This window comes from Myotis davidii, unplaced genomic scaffold, assembly GCF_000327345.1.
Source record: "Myotis davidii unplaced genomic scaffold, ASM32734v1 scaffold211, whole genome shotgun sequence".
NCBI classification, from domain to species: Eukaryota; Metazoa; Chordata; class Mammalia; order Chiroptera; family Vespertilionidae; genus Myotis; species Myotis davidii.
The window spans coordinates 1,710,104-1,729,524 of NW_006282523.1; the positions used below are offsets into that span (position 1 = coordinate 1,710,104).

Below are 19,421 nucleotides of genomic sequence, written 5' to 3' on the forward strand. Positions count from 1 at the left end.
ACCGGCCGGGCTGTGGAAGGTCTGAGGAGGGGGACGAGGCCCCGGGAGGAAGGTGTGCCCAGCGGGCCCCGACGCGTTCACCCGGTGTCCTGGGGCCTGGGGGCTGCACGGGCTGGGGCTGAGGAGGAAAACTGGAAGTTACGAGGCTCCTGTGCATGTCTTGGAGACATGAATTCTCCCATTCTCCTCTCTAGTGATCATGGACAAGTACCAGCAGCAGCCTCACCTGTTGGACCCACACCTCGGTAAGAATAGGCTGCTAACTGATTGTGGTCACCCAGTTCCCGATGACCACAAAGCTCTGCTGTGAGTGCGGGCTTGTGTGCGCACATGCGTGTGTGTGTGTGTGTACGCTTGTGTGCGTGTGTGCATGCTTGTGTGCGTATGCATGCACATGCTTGTGCGTGTGTGTATGTGCGTGCTTGTGCGTGTGTATGTGTGCTTGCCAGCAGAAGGTGTCAGGATGAAGTGCCTGGGTCTTACTTGTTAGCAGGGCTGGGAGGTGTAAAGATGTGAACCGGGAATGGGTAGGCAGGAAGAGTTAGCTTTGTGCACACATGTGACTTCTGAAAAGTGGGCTGGTGCTGTTCTTCAAGTAACGGACAGGTTTTGTAGAAGGTAAGCTTTCTGAACTCTCCTATCGCAGGCGGGAGACTAATCCTTGGTTGGTAACCTGGCTGGGGGAGATATTAGCTATGGGCTTGTCATATGTGGCCTTCACAATGTTGAGATATGTTCCCTCTATTACCACTTTGTTGAGAATTTTTATTATAAAATGATGTGGAATTTTGTCAGATGCATTTTCTGCATCTGTTGAGTTGATCATGTCCTTACTGATTTTTCTTCTCACTTGTTCTATCAATTCTGAGAGGAGTGTAGAAATCTTTAACCCTTTGAGTGCCAACCAATATTCTAGTAACTATGCTAAAATTGCCAAGGCATTTTTGCAGATTTTACAGCAGTTTAGGAAAAAAATTATGAATTGCAAGTAAATGAAGTTACATATTCAAAAACTTAAGGAAACCTTTACTATATTGACATATTTAGCAATATCATCATCACTAATAAAAGCAGACTTAGAACTGGATGCCATTTCGAAGCTTTGATAGGGCTCCCGGCACTTTTGGCGAAAGACAGGAGGAGCGCGATTGCACTCCCCGGCACTCTAGGGGTTAACTACAGTTACAGGTTTGTCAGGTTCTCCTTTCAGTTGTCAGTTTTTGCTCTGTAATTTGCCTAAAGTAACCCTTTTTTCTTTTGGCATTTTGTTTCAATGTCATATTAATGTTTAATTTTATAGCAAATGTTTTGTGTCTCTTTTTCTCTAGAATGGATGATGAACTTGTTGTTGGAAATAGTGCAAGATAAGACGTCTCCAGTTGACCTCGTACATCTGGCTTTTAAATTTCTTTACATCATCACCAAGGTAACATTTGCTTTGCACTTCATAGTTGACAGAACACTTTTTAAAATTTGTTTTTTTTCTTCTTTTGACAATACTTTCTTAATATACCTGGTCCAGAAGTTACCTTCCAAAAATGTTTTTTCTTGGAAAAGATGGTTTTCACACGTAACTTGTGGGTTTTATTTTTTCTCTCCTGCTTTTATTTTTTAAAGATTTTTTAAAATATATATTTTATTGATTTTTTACAGAGAGGAAGGGAGAGGGATAGAGAGTTAGAAACATCGATGAGAGAGAAACATTGATCAGCTGCCTCCTGCACACCCCCTACTGGGGATGTGCCTGCAACCAAGGTACATGCCCTTGACTGGAATCGAACCTGGGACCCTTCAATCCACAGGCCGACGCTCCATCCACTGAGCCAAACCAGTTAGGGCTTTTTAAAAAGATTTTTAATTGAGTTTTGGAGAGGGAGAGAGAGATAGAGGCATTGATGTGAGAGCGAAGTGTCCATCAGGTGCCTCCTGCATGCCCCTTACCGGGGGCTGAGCCTGAAACCAGGGCATGTGCCCTAAATGGGAATCAAACCAGCAACCTTTCGGTGCATGGGAGGATGCACAACCAACTGAGCCACACCGGCAAGGGCTATTTTCTCATTTTACCATATTTTTGGGGTCCCATATTTAGTGATCCATGGGTTCTTTTGGCTGCAACAATATCCAACGTATTTATCATTTGCATTTGAGTAGATCAGGTACCACCTAACTAGAAATAGAGGGAGAGAGATGACTGATTCAGAAAAGTTTTTTACAAGGAAAAAGCAAACAAACATGGAAATGAAAGTACTTCTCAAACTTTAATGTACAGGTGCTTTTCCTGGGGACCTTGTTATAATGAAGGTTCTTCATAAGTCTGCCTGGGTGGGACCTGATATTCTTGCATTTGAATAAGCTCCCGGGTGATGTCTGTGTCTGGCCTGCACTTACTGTTTGCACTTTCACCATGGAGTGATGTAGAGCCTCTCAGGGTGGGCTTTGTGGTTCTGTGGGCTACACGTTGCAGTGATGCCTGCTGTGTGCTGGAGAGAGGCACTTGGCCAGTGAGGGTGCACACTTCGCTGTAGCTCGATGAGTGTTTCTAAGTTGTATCACTGTAATATGATCTCATTTTCTTTGATCACTGGGTGGCATAGGTGGTGATTTTTTACTTTTATTTATTGATTTGTTTCTATTGATTTTTATTTTATTTGTTTTAAAATATATTTTTATTGATTTCAGAGAGGAAGGGAGAGAGAGAGAGAGATAGAAACATCAATAATGAGAATCATTGATTGGCTGCCTTTTGCATGTCCCTCACTGGGGGTCGAGCCCTTAACCCGGGCATGTGCCCTGACTGGGAATCGAACCCATGACCTCTTGGTTCCTGGGTCGATGATCACCCACTGAGCCACACTCTTTATTTATTGATATTAGAGAGAGAGGAAGGTGGGAGGGGGGAGAGAGAAACATCAGTGTGCTGTGCACTTATTTATGCACTCATTGGTTGATTCTTGTATGTGCCCTGACTGGGGATCCAACCTGTAACTTTGCTCTAATCAACTGAGCTACCTACACCAGCCAGGGCTTGGTGGTAATTTTTGATGAGGAAAAGATAATTTTTTTCCTTTATTTTCTTAGTTATATAATAAATGCCTTTTTTAAAAAATTTGGTAGGTTCGAGGATATAAAACATTTCTTCGTCTATTTCCTCATGAAGTAGCTGACGTGCAGCCTGTTTTAGACATGTTTACAAACCAGAACCCTAAGGACCATGAAGTGAGTGTCCCTCTCCTTCTCCCTGCATGTTCCCTCCTCTCCCTCCTCTCTCTTCCCTTATTTGCTCCGCCCCTGCTCTGGCACCGTCATCTGCCTGTCTCTGCGTTTTACCTTACTATGCTGTTTAGTGTCACTCTTGTATTCTTTTGGCTTTCTCTTTTTTTTACGTTTCTTTAAATTATCTTTTTTTTTTAAAAAAATAATTCCTTTTATAAAGAAAATACGCTTACACAGTGTGGTGATAACCCTCTTACCACCCACTTTTCTTTAACTTGAAATATCCCTATGTGGAAAGCATTATGCTCAGTGCAATGCCAGCCTTCCCCTGGGTGGGTCACCTAGAACACCTGTAATTCCCCAGCACCGAGTGGTGACCATACGTGTGGAGTGTCCCCCACGGAAGGTATGGAGACGAGAACCCACGGTTCCTATGGGGGCTGGTCTTGTAGGCACTCTGCTGGGCATGGACTGCAACCTCAGGCTCCCAGAGGAGAGCAGGTGTTCAGCATAAACCTCACGGTCTGTGCAGTCGGTCTGGGCACAGTGAGTCACCCTTGTCAGTGAGGGAATGGTGGGGACTCTAATGAAATCCAGGCCCCTGATGGGCATGGTGGCTGCCCTGTACGCGAGCCTTTCTGAGGAGAGCAGCCAGGCCTGCGGAGGGAGCACTCTCGTGCCCGTTGCATTCAGAAGAGCCCACAGTTACAACCACAGCTTGAAGGTCTTAGTGCGAATGTGCCCCATTTCTGTCGAAGCCTTGTGTGAGCCTTTCCTGCTCTCCTCTGCTTCTTTCTTTATTTATTTAAACATTTTATTTTTTAGGTATAGCAAAGGTGGAGATTTATTGAAGATCAAGTTCAGACTCTCAAGTGGGGAGGGAAACGAGTCCCCTTATTTAAACATTTTAATATATTTCATTGATTTTTTTACAGAGAGGAAGAGAGAGGGATAGTTAGAAACATCAATCAGCTGCTTCCTGCGCACCTCCTACTAGGGATGTTCCCACAACCAAGGTACATGCCCTTGACTGGAATTGAACCTGGGACCTTTCAGTCCGCAGGTCAACGGTCTATCCACTGAGCCACACCCGTTAGGGCGTCCTCTGCTTCTTTTTTTCTCTTAATATATTTAGAAAAAATTTTTAAATTGATTTCAGAGAGAGAAAGGGAGAGGGAGAGAGGGTTAGAAACCTCACTGATGAGAATCATCGATCGACTGCCTCACCGCCTACCAGGGATTGAACCCACAACCCAGGAATGTGCCCTGACCGGGAATTGAACCCTGACCTCCTGGTTCATAGGTCGACGCTCAACCACTGAGCCAGGCTGGGCTCCTCTGCTTCTTGCAGAGAAGGTGATTCCAGGGCCAAAGTGGAGTCTTGCTTCACTGACTGCTGAAATTCTGGGCACTTGTCTTTGATGGGAAGTTGAGAATTTTTTCTCGTCTTCTGTTTCTATGTGCTTTCTACTTTCTCAAAAGGCTGATTGCATGCTGAAGCGTGCCAGTGAGGAAAAGCTGTCATACTGATGTGTGATTATTTTCCTTTGTCCACTTGGCTGTTTGTTTGGTCTGCTGTGGTAGCCACGTCTGTATGAGGAGGGTGTGTGTGGTGTGGTGGGACATAGGGACATCAGGGGAGGAGCTAGCGATGGCCGGAACCCCAGACTCAAGTCAGTGGTGTTTGAGGGGCCTGGAGTGGGCATTGAGTGGGCAGGGAGGGTACCAGGTTTGTGATCGGGGCGTGTGGGTTGCCTCCCTCCTTTATACAGGAATCATTTTATTTTGGTTTAACTTCTTAGACTTGGGAGACCCGCTACATGCTTCTACTGTGGCTCTCCATGACCTGCCTGATCCCTTTCGATTTTACACGCCTTGATGGGAACCTTCACACCCAACCAGGGCAAACACGAATGTCCATAACCGACCGTATTCTCCAAATAGCACAGGTGAGTGTGGTTGTACTAGTAATTACCAATAGTTAGTGCTCTTTGTGCTCATGCTGTCCTGATATTAGAGTTTAATTAGGTACACTCTTGACACTTCTATATTTCTGCAGTTGCTGTTATTATTTTTCAGGGGTAAAATTTCATTACTTATTTGGAAATTGTGGTAATTCATATAGAGGTCAGGATGAATTGTTTTAGCAAATTTCATTTCTTTATAGATATTGCAAATACTTTAAGCATAATAATGACATATAAGAGGTCTCAGGTGGCAATGGTAAGGTAAAATAAAGGTCTATTTAAATTTAAATCTTAATGTCATTGATAATACCTGATCATTGTAGAAAAACTAGAAAATAGAGAAGCATCAAAAATAATACAGTCTCAAATTCTAGTGCCAGGAGATAACACTTATATGTAGTGTTCAAACATCTGATGTAAATATTGTGCATGTAGATGTAGATTATTATATTATTTATCTACTGCTGTTTAAAGACTTACCCTAAACTTGAGTCGTTTAACACGTGTGTCAACTCAGATTCAGTGGATCAGGACTCTGGGCGTGGCTGCTCCGCCTTCTGCTTGGCGGTCTCCCCTGGTTGCAGTCAGGCCCCGGGGCGGGTACGCTTCCGAGCTCTCTTGGTTGGTGGCAGAAATCAGACCCTCAGGGCCTTAATTCTTTGTTGGCCGTTCCTTACCGCATGGCCCCCCCACAGGGCAGCTTATTCTGTCCAAGCCAGCAAGGCCGGGCTCCGCTGGCCAGACGCAGCCCCAGTGACGGGCTACTGTCACGGGGTGATGTCCACCTCCACCTCTCCCCACACCTTTTGGTTTGAAGCAAACAGTGTGTTTAACCATCTGGGAGGGATTACACAGGGTGCACGTGCCCGCCGACAGGACCGGGGTCACCTTACAGCCTGCCAGCCATACTTTCATACCAAGCATTCATTGAGCGCCATTGTGTGCAGACACTGTGCTGATCGCTTTTCATATATTAACTCATCTAATCCTTCTTAACGAGTCAGGCCACTGTTTTAATCATTTTGCTGAGGAGACAGTAGGCATACAGATAAGTAACTTAGCTGGTTCATTTTTTTTTTAAAATATATTTTATTGATTTTTCACAGAGAGGAAGGGAGAGAGACAGAGAGTCAGAAACATCGATGAGAGAGAGACATCGATCAGCCGCCTCCTGCACATCTCCCACTGGGGATGTGCCCGCAACCCAGGTACATGCCCTTGACGGGAATCGAACCCGGGACCTTTCAGTCTGCAGGCCGACGCTCTATACACTGAGCCAAACCGGTTTCGGCAGGTTCATTTTCTCATAAATGGATCCACCTTTGAACCCAGGCAGCTTGGCTCTGGAGCCTGTGCTTTTTACGGTGCTCCTCACTGCCCACTTCAGCAGGGCCTAGGCAGCACATCCCGAATGTCTTACGTCAGATGTCGCCCTCATAATCTTTAAGGAAAAAGGTGCTCCACTGAACCCAGTTTTAAAATTCTCTCTCACAGATGGACACTTCCTAGGTGTGCTCGGTCACAGCAGGTGGTGGTGAGCACCTTGGGGTCCCTGTGTGCTGTGTCCTCGGCGGGATTGCCCGATGAGGGCGGTACATTGCTAACCATTTGACACCCTGTGCGGTTGTTCTCCAGAAAGCCTGCCTCAGAGGAAAGCTCTTTGAAGAGTGTTATTTGGAAAAAAGTTAGTTGAGATGAGCATTGGAAACCTCTGAAGGCGGGCCTCCTAAGAAAAGCTACTTGTTTGTGTTAGACCCAGGGGCCCTTCTGTTTGCATGAGGCCTCCTGACTGTCCTGATACTTAATGCTCTAGGGCCCAAGTGTGCTCTGTGGACACGGATTGTTACAGTGGGTAACACACACGGCTCATCTTTCTGCTGTTTCTGCATATGTCTTTGTAGGGCTATGACACACACTGTGTGTGGTTTGGCGCTTGCCTGAGGTGAGCACAGCTCTCGACAGCTGCAGCTATAGGTCAAGTTCAGAGAGGTTTGTGCAGCTTTGGCATTTGGCCTCTGTCTGTGAGCTTCATGCATTGGGCTCTCGGGAAGCTCCTGAGTGCAGGACTGGCCGGCTGAACAGCCTCCTGAGATTTATTCTGTGTGTAATGGCACCTCTCCTTTTGCTTTCTTGTAGTCCTACTTGGTTGTCAGTGACAAGGCCCGAGACGCGGCTGCTGTCCTCGTGTCCAAGTAAGTGCCCGATTGCCCTCCTGCGGCCCTGTTGGTGGATGTGTGACTGCTGCCTTCTGAGGGGTTTATCTCACACTACAGGCCCAGTGCACGAAATTGGAGCACGGGTAGGGTCCCTGGGCCTGGCCGGTGATCAGGGCTGATCAGGCTCCCCACCTTCCCGCCTCCTCCTTCCCTGCCGCCTGGCACCACCACAGCGTGGCTCCCCCTGGCCTCCCCGCTTCCTCCTTCCCTTGCTCCCTCAGTGCCCTGCCCTCGTGTTTCTGTCTATTTCTTTGAGGGAGCATCAGCTCTGTTTGGGTGTGGGAGATCTGTGAACCTCATGACCACTGACAGTGCCAGTTAGGGGCTCACTCAGGACATCTGATGCTGGGTTAGGGTCTCACAGGTCACCTGTTACGAGCTAGGGGCTCATTGGTCACCTGACAGTGGGCTGGGGCTCACAGGTTATCAGATCCTGGGTCAGGACGCACAGGCCACCCAACTGTGGGTTAGTGGCTTACAGAAGTCCTGAGACTGGGTTATGGGTTCAAGGAAGCCACCTCATAGGCCATCAACTGAGCAGAGGGCAGATACTGAATAGGGTGGCAGTTAGACGCGCCTTTGAAAGTCACTTAGAAAGCATTTTACTGCAGATCATGAGCTGTGATTGGGTCGTTGTGGCTTGGGATAAAAATCCCCAGTCACCTAGGTCAGTGATGGTGAACCGTTTGAGCTCGGTGTGTCAGCATTTTGAAAAACCCTAACTTAACTCTGGTGCCGTGTCACATATAGAAATTTTTTGATCTTTGTAACCATAGTAAAACAAAGATTTATATTTTTGATATTTATTTTATATATTTAAATGCCATTTAACAAAGAAAAATCAACCAAAAAAAAGAGTTTGCGTGAGTTTGCGTGTCACCTCTGACAGGCGTGTCATCGGTTCGCCATCACTGATGGGTTAACTAAGCAATGGGCCAGGCCTCAAATAGGTAGGATGGCTCTGTCTGATGGGCTGGGTAAGCCGACCCAGGCGGTGGGCCCACTGTGTGCAGAAACTGACATGTGAGGATGGGAAGGCGCCGTTTTTCTAAATTAATCTTTTGTATGACATGGTGTAAAATGTGTGTGGAGAAAAATACATTAGAAAACTTGGCTTTTTTGGGTTTCCTCTACATTCGTGAATGTTGGAAATTGGCTCTAAAAATGTGTGGATATTCCGATTGGGAAATGGGCCACACCTCATTCAGGGATTCTGGGTCACCTTATACAGCCATGGCCTCCTTGCACAAAGTGGGAAGTGAAACACTTAACTCAGAGAGCACTTAGGGGCATTGGGAGAGAGATTTGTGAAGGCACTTGGTGAACCACAGAACGTAAGAAGCCTGAACGAAAGAAGCCGATTTTAGGAGTGAGCTGCCTGAGACGCTTGCCAGATTGAGGCCCCACGGCTTGGACAAGGACTGAAAGGCAGCGCGTTGATTTCTGATTGTAAAAGTGATCGTGTGTGTTTCGGAAAATACAGAAGAGCACAAAGTACAAAATAGAACTCTGTTGGGGTCCAACCCCAACAGGTCCAGGGGTCCCCAAAGGTGTGGACGGAGTTGGTGAAGAAGGAATGACACAGAGACAGCGTTCAGTTGATCAGCAGTCTAGCCAGGATCTCCAGCCAGGTTCTGTGTCCATGTTCTCTTGCTAGGTTCTCCAGCCAGGTTCAGTCACCAGGTTCTAGTCAGGTTCTCTTGCCATGTTCTATCCAGGTTCTGTAGCCAGGTTCTGTCTCTAGGTTCTTCAGCCAGGTTCTCGCGCCAGATGCTGGGGTCCAACCCCAGCAGGTCCAGGGGTTCCCCATAGGTGTGGACGGAGTCGGCGAAGAAGGAATGACATGGAGGCAGCGTTCAGGTGATCATCGTAGCTGGGTTCTCTTGTCAGGGTCTCCAACAAAGTTCTGGTTAGGATCTCCAGCCAGGTTCTGTGTCCATGTTCTCTTGCTAGGTTCTCCAGGCAGGTTCAGTCGCCAGGTTCTGTCCAGGTTCTCTAGCCACGTTCTCTCTAGGTTCTTCAGCCAGGTTCTGTAAGTGATTAATTACCCGCCTGGCACTTAGTTAAGGGGTTTTATTCCCTCCCTAACTTCAGGGAAAAATCCCTACCTGGGGAAACAACCTTTCTCGGAGAGGTGACCTTGGTTAAAACACATAGCGCCAAGAAGGTGAGCAAACATTAAGAACAGTATGCCATATACGCCAGGTCCCTTGAAACAGCAAGGATGGACCGGCTCCCGGCAGAACTCACATGTACTTCCATCTCCCTGAGATGGAACTGCTTGTGTCCTTTGTCCTGCCACTGTGTGTGGGCGCTTGTCTGCGGGCGTGTTGGTGCCCACGTGTGTCCGTACCAGGTGCCGACAGGTCTGGAGCTCCCTTCAGTCTTCTGCCTCATGGTTATGATGTGAACGTGGTTTCTCCAACCTCCTGTTGGCCGTGTGGGCTGCTGTCCCACCATTTGGTTAGTAAAATTAATACCGACATGCACATCCTGCATAAAACTTTGTACTGTTCTGATTGATTCTTAAGGATGAGTTCCTAGAAGTGGAATGAGCATTTTAGAGGTTTTAAATGATGTGATTGGAAAGGTTGAACAAATTGAAAGTCACCTTTTCCCCATATTTACCAATACGGTGTGTGACCTTATGAGTGAAAAATGTCTTTATTTGTTACCAGAATTACTGAGGGTTTGGTAGGTTTGTGCTGAGCCTGACTTTGGGGAGTTTTGAGTCTGTGGGTGGAGGAGGTGAATCCCTAAACCTTTTATTCCCACCCTGGTGGCCTCCAGGGGAAAGATGACAGCAGAGACCCAGTCCTGGCATGGGGCGGGTTCAGCCACTGGCGGGACTCTCCCTCGCCACCTGGTGGTCAACGGGAGCAAGTGTTCCTTGTTGTCGGGTTTTCAGCGCCTTAAAATGCTCCAGCCAGGTTGCCAGGCCGCAGTGCGGCCCTGCCCTCAGGCTTCCTGGAGCGGGCGCGAGTGGTATCCGATGAGGGCTTCAAGCTGCTCTCGGTCAGCTCACCTCATAGCACGCATGCCCCAGGCAGGCTCTGAGTGACATGTTTCTGTCTTTTGTGTGTGGGTTGTTCAATATGGTGATGGGTGTGCAGGGCTGGCTGCGTTGGCTTTTCTCCTCTGCCTGCTTATTTTCTGGTATTTTGCAGAGGGAGCTGCCTGTCTAACGAGGTCAGATGTTTTCCCTTCACTGCTTGTAGTTCTGGGGCTTCCTGTTTCTCTTTACTAACTGAACCTGAAACGCCGCTGTTTTATGTAACTTGATGTTCTGTGGATGCCAAGACGTTTAGATTTGAGTTTCTTTTATAGACACTTGTCAGTGGAAACACATGACTTTATTCCTATTGATTACATCAATTTTAAAAGCAGATGTTCTTGTTTAATTATAAAAGCAATCTGAGCTGTATATAGGAAAGTTGGAAATTTTGGGATAGAAAATTAGAAAAACCCCACACAAATTTGTAATTCTAATGCACAGTACCTGTGTTGCATTTCTTTTCTTTGCCTGCACTGCTATGGCATTGCCCATGTACACACCGACCGTGCACGCACAGTCTCACTGAGTTAGCATCCTGCCTTCCCTCCCTCGGCGTCACCACAGTGACATGGCCCCGTGCTGTCCCCTGTGTCAGGTGCTGGTAGCGGGTGAGGTTCAGCACCTGTTTCTTGTCTTAGGCTTCACCTGCCTGCTTTGTGGCCTGACTTCTGTGTGTGGGTTTCTTGGTGCACTGTCTTCTTCACTAGCGTGAGCTTCCTACAGGTGTGGGTGGGCTCTGTACCCCAGGCGGTTGGTGGCCTTTTACTTTCTCCTTTGGACGAAAGTTTTACTTTTAATATCAAAACGGTGCCCTGGCTGGTGTGATTCAGTTGGTTGAGCGTCATCCTGTGTACTGATGGGTCACCGGTTCAATTCCCAGTCAGGGCACATGCCGGGATTGCAGGTTCGATCTGTGGTTGGGGTGAGTGTGGGAGGCAGCCGATTGATGTTCTGCTCTCACATCAGTGTTTCTCTCTCTCTCTTTCTTCCTCTCTTTTAAAAAAACACACACAATAAAAACATAAAAAAATGTCAAAACAGTAATTTTCCCCTTATTTTAGTTATTTTTACTTTTAAGCTTGAAGTCTTATTAACAAATTTTATAAGTAGTCATTTATGTTTTTTTACATTTTTGTTGTTTAATGTACATGTGGAATTTCTTTTGGTATACGGTTATACGATAGATCTTTCCCCTCACAGGTAACTTAGTTGTTGTAGCACTGTTTTGTGAATATCTCACTTTTCCATAAATTTCTTTAAAAACACACAGTAAGTTTGAGCCTTAGCCGCCGTCTGATTGCTCGCCTTGCACTGGCTGCCAGCTGCCTTCCTGCCTCGCCCAGCTGGTTCTCGCCCCCACCGCGGCCTGCTGAGCTTGCCCCACCCCACTCACAGGCAGGTCTGAGGCCAAGAGCGGCGGCCCGCATACGCCTCCTTTTCGTGGTCATGGGCGCCTTAGCCGCATGGTCCTCAGCATGTTCTGCTAAGAGTGGCACTGGCATTGCTGCCATGTCCGTCATGCGACCAGAGCTGATCATGAAGTCCATCGTCCCAGTGGTCATGGCTGGCATCATTGCCATCTGTGGCCTGGTGGTGGCAGTCCTTATTGCCAACTCCCTGAATGAAGGCATCAGTCTCTATAGGACTTTCCTCCCATTGGGCGCTGGCCTGAGTGTGGGCCGCAGTGGGCTGGCAGCTGGCTTTGCCATTGGCATTGTGGGGGACACCGGCGTGTGGGGCACTGCCCAGCAGCCCCAACTATTTGTGGACATGATCTTGATCCTCATTTTTGCAGAGGTGCTGGGTCTCTACGGTCTCATCGTCGCCCTCATCCTCTCCATAAAGTAGCTCCTCTCTAAGCCCACCAGCCACAGGATATGCTGTAAAGACCACTCCCTCCTCATTCCAGAATGAATAGCCTGACACACATGCATGGGTAGTTGCCCCCACTCTTCCCAAGTAGTTGGTCTTTTTAAAAAATATATATATTTTATTGATTTTTTACAGAGAGGAAGGGAGAGGGAAAGGGATAAAGAGTTAGAAACATCGATGAGAGAGAAGCATCAATTCAGCTGCCTCCTGCACATGCCCTTTGGGGATGTGCCCACAACCAAGGTACATACTCTTGACTGGAATCGAACCTGGACCCTTCAGTCTGCAGGCTGACGCTCTATCCACCGAGCCAAAACAGTTAGGGCCCAAGTAGTTGGTCTTGTAAATGCACAATAGTGCCATCCAGGGCCCAGTGAGGATGGTGGCTTCTGGCCACCCCCACCCATTTACCTGCCGTAGAGTGCTCTGTGTATAGGGATGAATTTGAGTTGTCGTTTTCATTGTATGTTTGTTTATAAAGATTTGACCTGCTTGCACATCTGTGGAGCAGCCCTCCTGTCTCCCAGGTCTAATAATCTTTAGAGTGTTGCTTTGTGGGGTTACTGTGTGCCCTGAGATTGTTTTGTGTGGAACCACTGTCCTCCAGCTCTCGCTGGGGGGCCATGAGCCGGGCCTGCCAGGCCCAGAGCCACGTCCAATAAAATTCTCGGATGTGAAAAACAGACAGACAAACAAACGAAAAACCACAGTAAGTTATTACACAGAATAGGGTTTGTCACCTACCTGTGCCGTTGCCCTCTTAGACCAGCTGTTGAGTTATCAGCGTGTGGTCATGGTGCCCACGATGGTCCGGAGTGGCTGTCTGTCCCATGGACGCTTTGCCGAGGCATCCTTTGTTCCTCTGCTACGTCCAGTTCTGGAGTTAAGGTTTGCTGATAATCGTTCTAGTTATTCTTCTGGGGCTTATCTCTAAGATACCCGCACGTGTTGGCTGAGCTCAGTGTGTGAGCAGGTGGGGCTGTGATATCACTTCTAAAAGGGAAGGAAGTAGAGGATTCAAAGATCTTTGTGTAGAAGAATCTGTTTCTATAAATGTGTATTTTTATCTGTGGGGTAGATATCTTTCCCATTTTTGTTTATCTGTGTCTTTGGGACCTCTCCTGTAAACATATTCCTTTTAAAAAATAGTTTAGATTTTTAGAGAGAGAGAGGAAGGGAAGGGAGAGAGAAACACCGATGTGAGAAGGCAAACTTGATTGGCTGCTTCCTGCAAGCCCCCTACCAGGTATCAAGCGTGAACCCCAAGCATGTGCTTCCGTGTCGTTAGGGCCAACCATCCCTCCGTGTGTTCTGTGGGGCTCCCGAGGGGAGTGTGAGCTCCTTACAGAGGCCTCCTCCTGACGTTCTTTGGCCACATGTCCCTGGACTTCTTGGAGGCTGCACTGTCTCCCACCCTCCCCTTACTTGGCTGTTTTCTTCCCATTATTTGCTTGTTTCCTATGTTTCTGCCCCCAGACTGCAAGCTCCCCTAGGAGGCAGGGGCTCAGCCTGAGCCACTGAGTCAGAGAGCTGGGATTGGGGTGTGGATGGGCTGGGGAGGAATAGAGTTCTTGGTGTGGGAGCTGGAAGATGGCTGCCAGCCCAGACCAGGTGTACAGAGGGTCGGGGAGAGCCAGCACACCCATGTGGGTGCGGAGGGTGTAGAGCTGAGCAGCTGTGGGGCCATGAACACCAGCTGGAGCTCTGTCATGGGGAAGGGAGACCCACGGCAGATGCAGGGAGAGACCTGCGGGGCCTGCTGCTGGGCCAGGCCTTGTGTGTGGGGCACGGCATTCCGGGGAGGAGGGAGGGCTGAGGAGTGACACTGATGGGGCCCAGGGCAGCCATGGGGGTAGGCAAAGGTAGTCTCGTGGCAAATGGGGCCTCGGGATGAGTGGAGGCCAGTGGGGAGAAGCTGGGGTGTGGGGATTGCGCGGACTTCGGAGAGGTCTGGGGGCGGGGGGAGTCGCTACCTGAGGACCACAGTTGGGGCAGTGTCTTCATTTCGTAGATTGGGGTGTTGGTGAGGTCTCCTAGGTTGGGCCTGGGTTGAGCCGCTACCTGCCTGTGTTCCCTTCTGGCAGGTTTATCACACGGCCCGATGTCAAACAGAAGATGGCGGATTTCCTGGACTGGAGCCTGTGCACTTTGGCCCGCTCCTCCTTCCAGACCATCGAGGGCGTCATCACCATGGACGGGATGCTGCAGGCCCTGGTAAACACTGCCCTGGGGGAGGGGGCTGTCAGTGGTTAGCTGTGGAGCTGCCCAAACGGGGACGAGTTCTGTTGACCTGACTCCATTCTGGAGTGGCTGGAACAGAGGAAGGTATTCAGTCCTGACAGGACAGTGAACCGAGTGCCTTTTCCACTGCTTTGGGCTGGACCTTCAGGCTGCCCAGGGCTGGCCATGGGTTGTCAGCGAGGGCTGTCTGCTCCAGTGGAGATGGGCTGCGTCAGCCTGCATGTTGCCGCCAGGGGGCAGTGGTGCCCAAGGAGCTGCGGCGAGCAGGCCGGTGGGCGGGCTGACAGGGGCGTGTCCTTCTGGGGTTTCCTGCTGTAAGGGAGTATAATTGTATAATTATTGGAACGGCTCTAATGAAATCAGGCAGGTGATTTAAAACTTAGTTTTTGCAGATACTCAGGTTAGGGTGTTTGTAACAACTGGGTTAAACACAGAGCCTATATCTACCCTTTCCTGGCCGTCCTGCTTCTAACTAACGAGGAAGGATCTAGTTTAAGTTCCATAGAAGAGGGGCTGCCCATGCCATGAGGCCTCTCTCGGGCTGGCTCCGCCCGCCCCCCCCGAGGGAGTGGACCCCCTCTGCAGCTCTCGTGCTCCACCTCCTGCTCTGTAATTGCAGTGGGGTGACGTGGGTCCTGCTCTTGTCTTTGAGGCTGTAGAGGCCGACGGCCCACTCTCAGGAGAACAGGACACTTTGGACTGTGTTTAAATGGAGGTGTTTGGACCCGTGACTCAGTGTGATGTCATGGTCTTGGGAGTCGTTGGCTGTTGCGGGTTCCGATGAGGTGTAGGCGGCCAGGAGGGCTGGTGGAAAGTGGGGCGATGGTGTGATAACCCAGGCAGTGGGCATGGGCGGTGGGAGGTACGCTGGTGATGGCTGGCCTGCCACGGGCCCCTCGCCAGGAAATCCCTTTCTCCCCCACGCTCTGGGCACCGAGGGAGTGACCGCTTGGTCTCTCAGAAACGTTCTCGGCACCTGTTCTTTTCGTTCACGTTACCATTGTCTTCAGGAGGGATTGCCATTCAAGTGATGAGAATATTTGAGACATTTAAAAAGAAAACCTGGCCCAGCCAGCGTGGCTCAGTGGTTGAGCACTGAAACCGAGCTATGAACCAGGAGGTCACGGTTTGATTCCTGGTCAGGGCACATGCCCAGGTTGTGGGCTCGGTCCTAAGTGTGGGTCATGCAGGAGGCAGCCGATCCATGGTTCTCTCTCATCATTGATGTCTCTACCTTACTTTCCCTCTCCCTTCCTCTCTGAAATCAATTTAAAAAAAAAAAAGAAAATCTGGAAAAATAAAACATTTCCAGAACTCCTGTTGAAGGAATGTGTTTTTCATGCTTTTGTCCATTCTATGAATAGATGTATGCTCTATTTCAACTTTAAAGAAACTGTTGTGGTGATGGTAGAGCCACTGAACTATACATCTAATTCAAGAATATTCTCATCACCCCTAAGGGAAACTCCACACCCATCAGCAGTCTCCCCCAACCTTGCCTCAGCCCCCCCCCGCCCCCCCCGTGGTTCGTTTATTCTGGACGCCTCACAAGTGGAAGCACACGCTGCACCCTTGGTGTCTGGCTCCTCTCCGTTAATGTGATGCTGTCAGGCTCATCCACATGGTGCCTTCAGGGCTTCGTTCCTGTTCATGTCCAGATAATAGTCCACTTCTGGGCATCTTAGCTCTTGTGGTTGTGGCTAATGTTAATCTGAACTTGAGTATGTAAGTGTTTGAGCATGTATATTCAGTTTTCTTGGGTAGGTAACAATAGTTTTCTAAAAACAATGTAATAACTTAAATGTTTTTGTTCATGAGGTCTTTAAAATTTTGTCTGCACATGTGTCGTATGGATGAACACGGGTGTTCTTCTTGGGCCGATACACTGCCTGTGTCACAGGCAGCTCTCATTCCAGCGCATTGGGGGGTGGTGGTGGTTAGGATTTTACTGGGATTTTCGGTTTAATTGCTGTGATGGAAGTTGGCCAGGGGGAGGCTCTCCTGGGAGGACGCCCAGTGTGGAGTGCAGGGAGGGGTGGTGCAGGTCATGGCGTGTGCCCACTGGACCATTGTGGCGTGGATCCTGGGGCAATGCATTTATGTTGGAGATAATTCTGGGGAAGGAGGGGGGTGGGGTTGAGAGGGTTTATTTGAAGGTTTGGGTATAAGTGGAGTCCTAATTTTTTTGCATGAGTCACATTAAGAAGTGTTAGGTCATGGAAAACCATGGAGGGTCTGACAAAGTGTAGGCTGTCAGTCAGTCCACTGTGGCCTGCAGGGGAGTGTGGCACCGCCCTAGGCACCTGCGGGCAGGGAGGCAGGTTCCCTGTGCCAGGCAGTGGGGGTGAGGGCGGGGGACCTGTGTGCTCAGCCCCCGTGAGAATACCCCAGTGGCTTCCTCGTCCCTGGCTCCGGCTTTATTTTATCCACCTGATCATTAGTGTAGGTTCGGTGAAAAGGTGAACTTGTGACAAGTACTGTGAAAACTCGGAGTGGAGCTTTATTTCCCTTAAAGCATATTCCTTGGCTCGAGAAGGTCTTGGGGCCACTCTGTCCACTTCTGTAGTTGCTTTGTCCACAGGTTTCTTTTTTTCTCACATTTTTGTTGATCATCAAGAGTGTTCCCCCATTTTCTGTTTTTTTTTTTTTTTTAATTCCCAAATGGCAGGCCTGGGCATTAAACAGCAATACCAAGCCTGCTTCCAGCTGTGGGAGGGCTGGCATTCTCCCCATGGCCCCCCAGCCAGGCGTGGGGAGTGCGCTTTGTTTGGCTCTCGGAGCTCTGTACTTAGGCGCAGGGAAGTCCTCTGTTTCCTGTCCCTGAGGAATAAAAGGACATCCTCAAGGCTTAAAGAAGCTCAGCCTTCTGCCCCCACCCCTGTGTGGGCAAAGGATGAGGAAGGTGTGCCCCCTTCCCAGGCAGGGCCCTGGGTGGCGTGTGGTCCGCACCTCGGCAATCTGAGAGGCGAGCTGCTGGAGAGAGTGAGCAATTGCCTGATGCAGCCGTGGAGTTCCTGGGAAGTGAACGCATGAAACCGCCGGAAGCAGTGGCCGCAGGGCAGGCACATCCCCTTTGGAAGTCTAGGGTCTTTCTGGGTTGTGTCCTGTTTCCTTTTCTTTAATTGAAGGAGCAATTTGGTCTAATTGCTGCTGCTGCCACCCGGGCATGAGGAAGCCAAGCCGAGCGCAGAGCTCTCCTGGGCGAGCGAGGGTTTCGCCATGAGCTCGTCAAACCTGAACCGCAGAGGCCGGGCGTCTGCTGGGCATGATGAAACTTGCAGGCTGTGGTGCTTCAGGATTTCAGCTGTTCCCTTTGATGCACTTGGCTTCGTTTGTATCCACCTGTTCATTAGTGTGGGTTAGGCGAAACAGGTGAACTCGTAACAAGTACCATCGAAACTAGGAGTTAACTTGTATTTCCCTTGAAGCACATGCCTCTTGCAGCGATGATTTTTAACTCCTGTGGGAGGGAAACAAGTGTTTGGCAACCTGATTGCACTGCAAGGCCCTTTGCTCCAGCTTTTAAAGCACCTTTGGTGTAGTCCCGATCGAAACGTTAGGCTGAGGAAATTCAAGGGAGGAAAACAAACGTTAAAACGGAGAATGGCTGTCACTTGGCTCTGCTGTGGCCAGGCTCACTCGGTGGAGGTGCTGCCATCTCGGCTTGCACTGCTGATGGGAGATTCTGTCTGCATCCTGCAAGGGCTGGGAGGGAGCGGGAACGCCTACTGCCAAAGCCAGGGTCTTCCCAGGCCAAGTGCTGCCGCCGCCATCTGGGGCCGCAGACTGCTCTCCTGTTCACCAGCTGTTAGGGTTGCATCTCCCCTTCACAAGGAGTTTGTTTATCATTGACAAGAGGCTACCTCTTATTAAAGGGGAAACAGTAGCAAACAACCGCATAGAAAGCCTGGTAAGCACCAGGCCGAGAGCACCTGCCGCCTCCCCAGTGCTCTGAGGGGCAGTGCCATCGCCTCTGCCCAGGTGGGAGCAGCTGCCCCAGAGCCTGGACCGCCCAGCTCCAGCCTCCAGTGGCTCTGACCTGGGCACTTTGCTGCCCCGAGGAGTCTGATGTAAGTGGGCCAGTCTGGAGCCTGGAGACTCTGTAGCAACACCGGTGACCCCAGGCAGAGGTGAGGGCCTTGCTCCACACCCACCTGTAGAAGAGAAATAACAAACCTCTTCGCTCAGAGGGTGGTGTGAAGGCTAATTACTGTATGTCGGTTCTTTGAAGATAAAAAGAAGCCACTCGATCATCCAAAACAGTTCTCATGGTGGCTTTGATTCCTTTTAGTGTTCCTTGGAGAATAGCACCCAATGGTTTCCTCTAAGGTTCAGTTTGGCCAGAGGACCAATTGTCCAAATTGGGCTTCTTTGTTACACACTAGCCTGGGGCAGGGCTCTGGGTGAAGGAGAAGGTGCTGAGAACCATTTGAATATTTGCAAATGTAGAATTTGGGTGAAAGGAGGTACCCTCAGTTTCCTCGTGGGATTAAAGACGCAGAGCAGCCAGCTCTGACTCTATTTTAATTTTACGTAACTCAGCATTCTTCGTGGAGCAGGCAGCACGGGGGTGGCATGAGTCTTGTTGAAACCTGTGTGCTGTGGGGCACGCCTTTAATTCACTGGCAGGCTGGGTTTGTACACCTGCTGTGTACTGAGGCTACGTGTCCTGCTGGACAGGTGTCTGCTCACAGGCAGCCTGGCCGGGCCCAGGCTTGGAGGGCAAGGGGCCTCTCTGATGGGGGAGCACATACCTCTATGTGCGCCTGGTGGCTGGTGTCCCCTGTTCCTGGCCCATGGCCTCCTCTGCAGGCCCTGGGGGCGCCCTGCCGCTTCCACCAGCCTGCGGCTGCCTTT

At 49.5% G+C, this 19,421-nt stretch overlaps 2 protein-coding genes and 1 long non-coding RNA gene across 4 annotated transcripts in view; 2 read left to right on the forward strand and 1 right to left on the reverse strand.

Annotated features, from left to right (window-relative positions):
* Positions 1 to 169: 169 nt before the first annotated feature.
* TBCD (tubulin folding cofactor D) overlaps positions 170 to 19,421 on the forward strand; it is a 99,902-nt gene continuing 80,650 nt past the window's right edge. Inside the window, exons 1-6 of one of the 2 annotated variants that reach the window (XM_015560118.1) lie at positions 170 to 245; positions 1,329 to 1,426; positions 3,115 to 3,216; positions 5,016 to 5,162; positions 7,317 to 7,372; positions 14,408 to 14,537. In XM_015560118.1, coding sequence (XP_015415604.1) covers positions 200 to 245; positions 1,329 to 1,426; positions 3,115 to 3,216; positions 5,016 to 5,162; positions 7,317 to 7,372; positions 14,408 to 14,537 — 579 coding nt within the window. In that variant the 5' untranslated portion in view covers positions 170 to 199. The remainder of the gene's footprint in view (positions 246 to 1,328; positions 1,427 to 3,114; positions 3,217 to 5,015; positions 5,163 to 7,316; positions 7,373 to 14,407; positions 14,538 to 19,421) is intronic. The other variant, XM_006753037.2, reaches the window with a different exon arrangement.
* On the forward strand, positions 11,560 to 12,334 carry LOC102774425 (V-type proton ATPase 16 kDa proteolipid subunit-like). The gene has a single exon (XM_006753039.2). It carries the CDS (start codon positions 11,898 to 11,900, stop codon positions 12,297 to 12,299), a length of 402 nt encoding a protein of 133 aa, XP_006753102.1. The 5' UTR covers positions 11,560 to 11,897; the 3' UTR covers positions 12,300 to 12,334.
* On the reverse strand, positions 12,755 to 14,401 carry LOC107182148. Its single transcript, XR_001512877.1, has 2 exons — positions 14,297 to 14,401; positions 12,755 to 13,316 (listed from the first exon to the last, which is right to left on the reverse strand). It is a non-coding gene; the product is annotated as an uncharacterized LOC107182148 (long non-coding RNA).

Bases quoted from the DNA above. Each gene is read 5' to 3' on its own strand.
- LOC102774425 (XM_006753039.2), top strand. From the start codon at position 11,898: ATGGGCGCCTTAGCCGCATGGTCCTCAGCATGTTCTGCTAAGAGTGGC.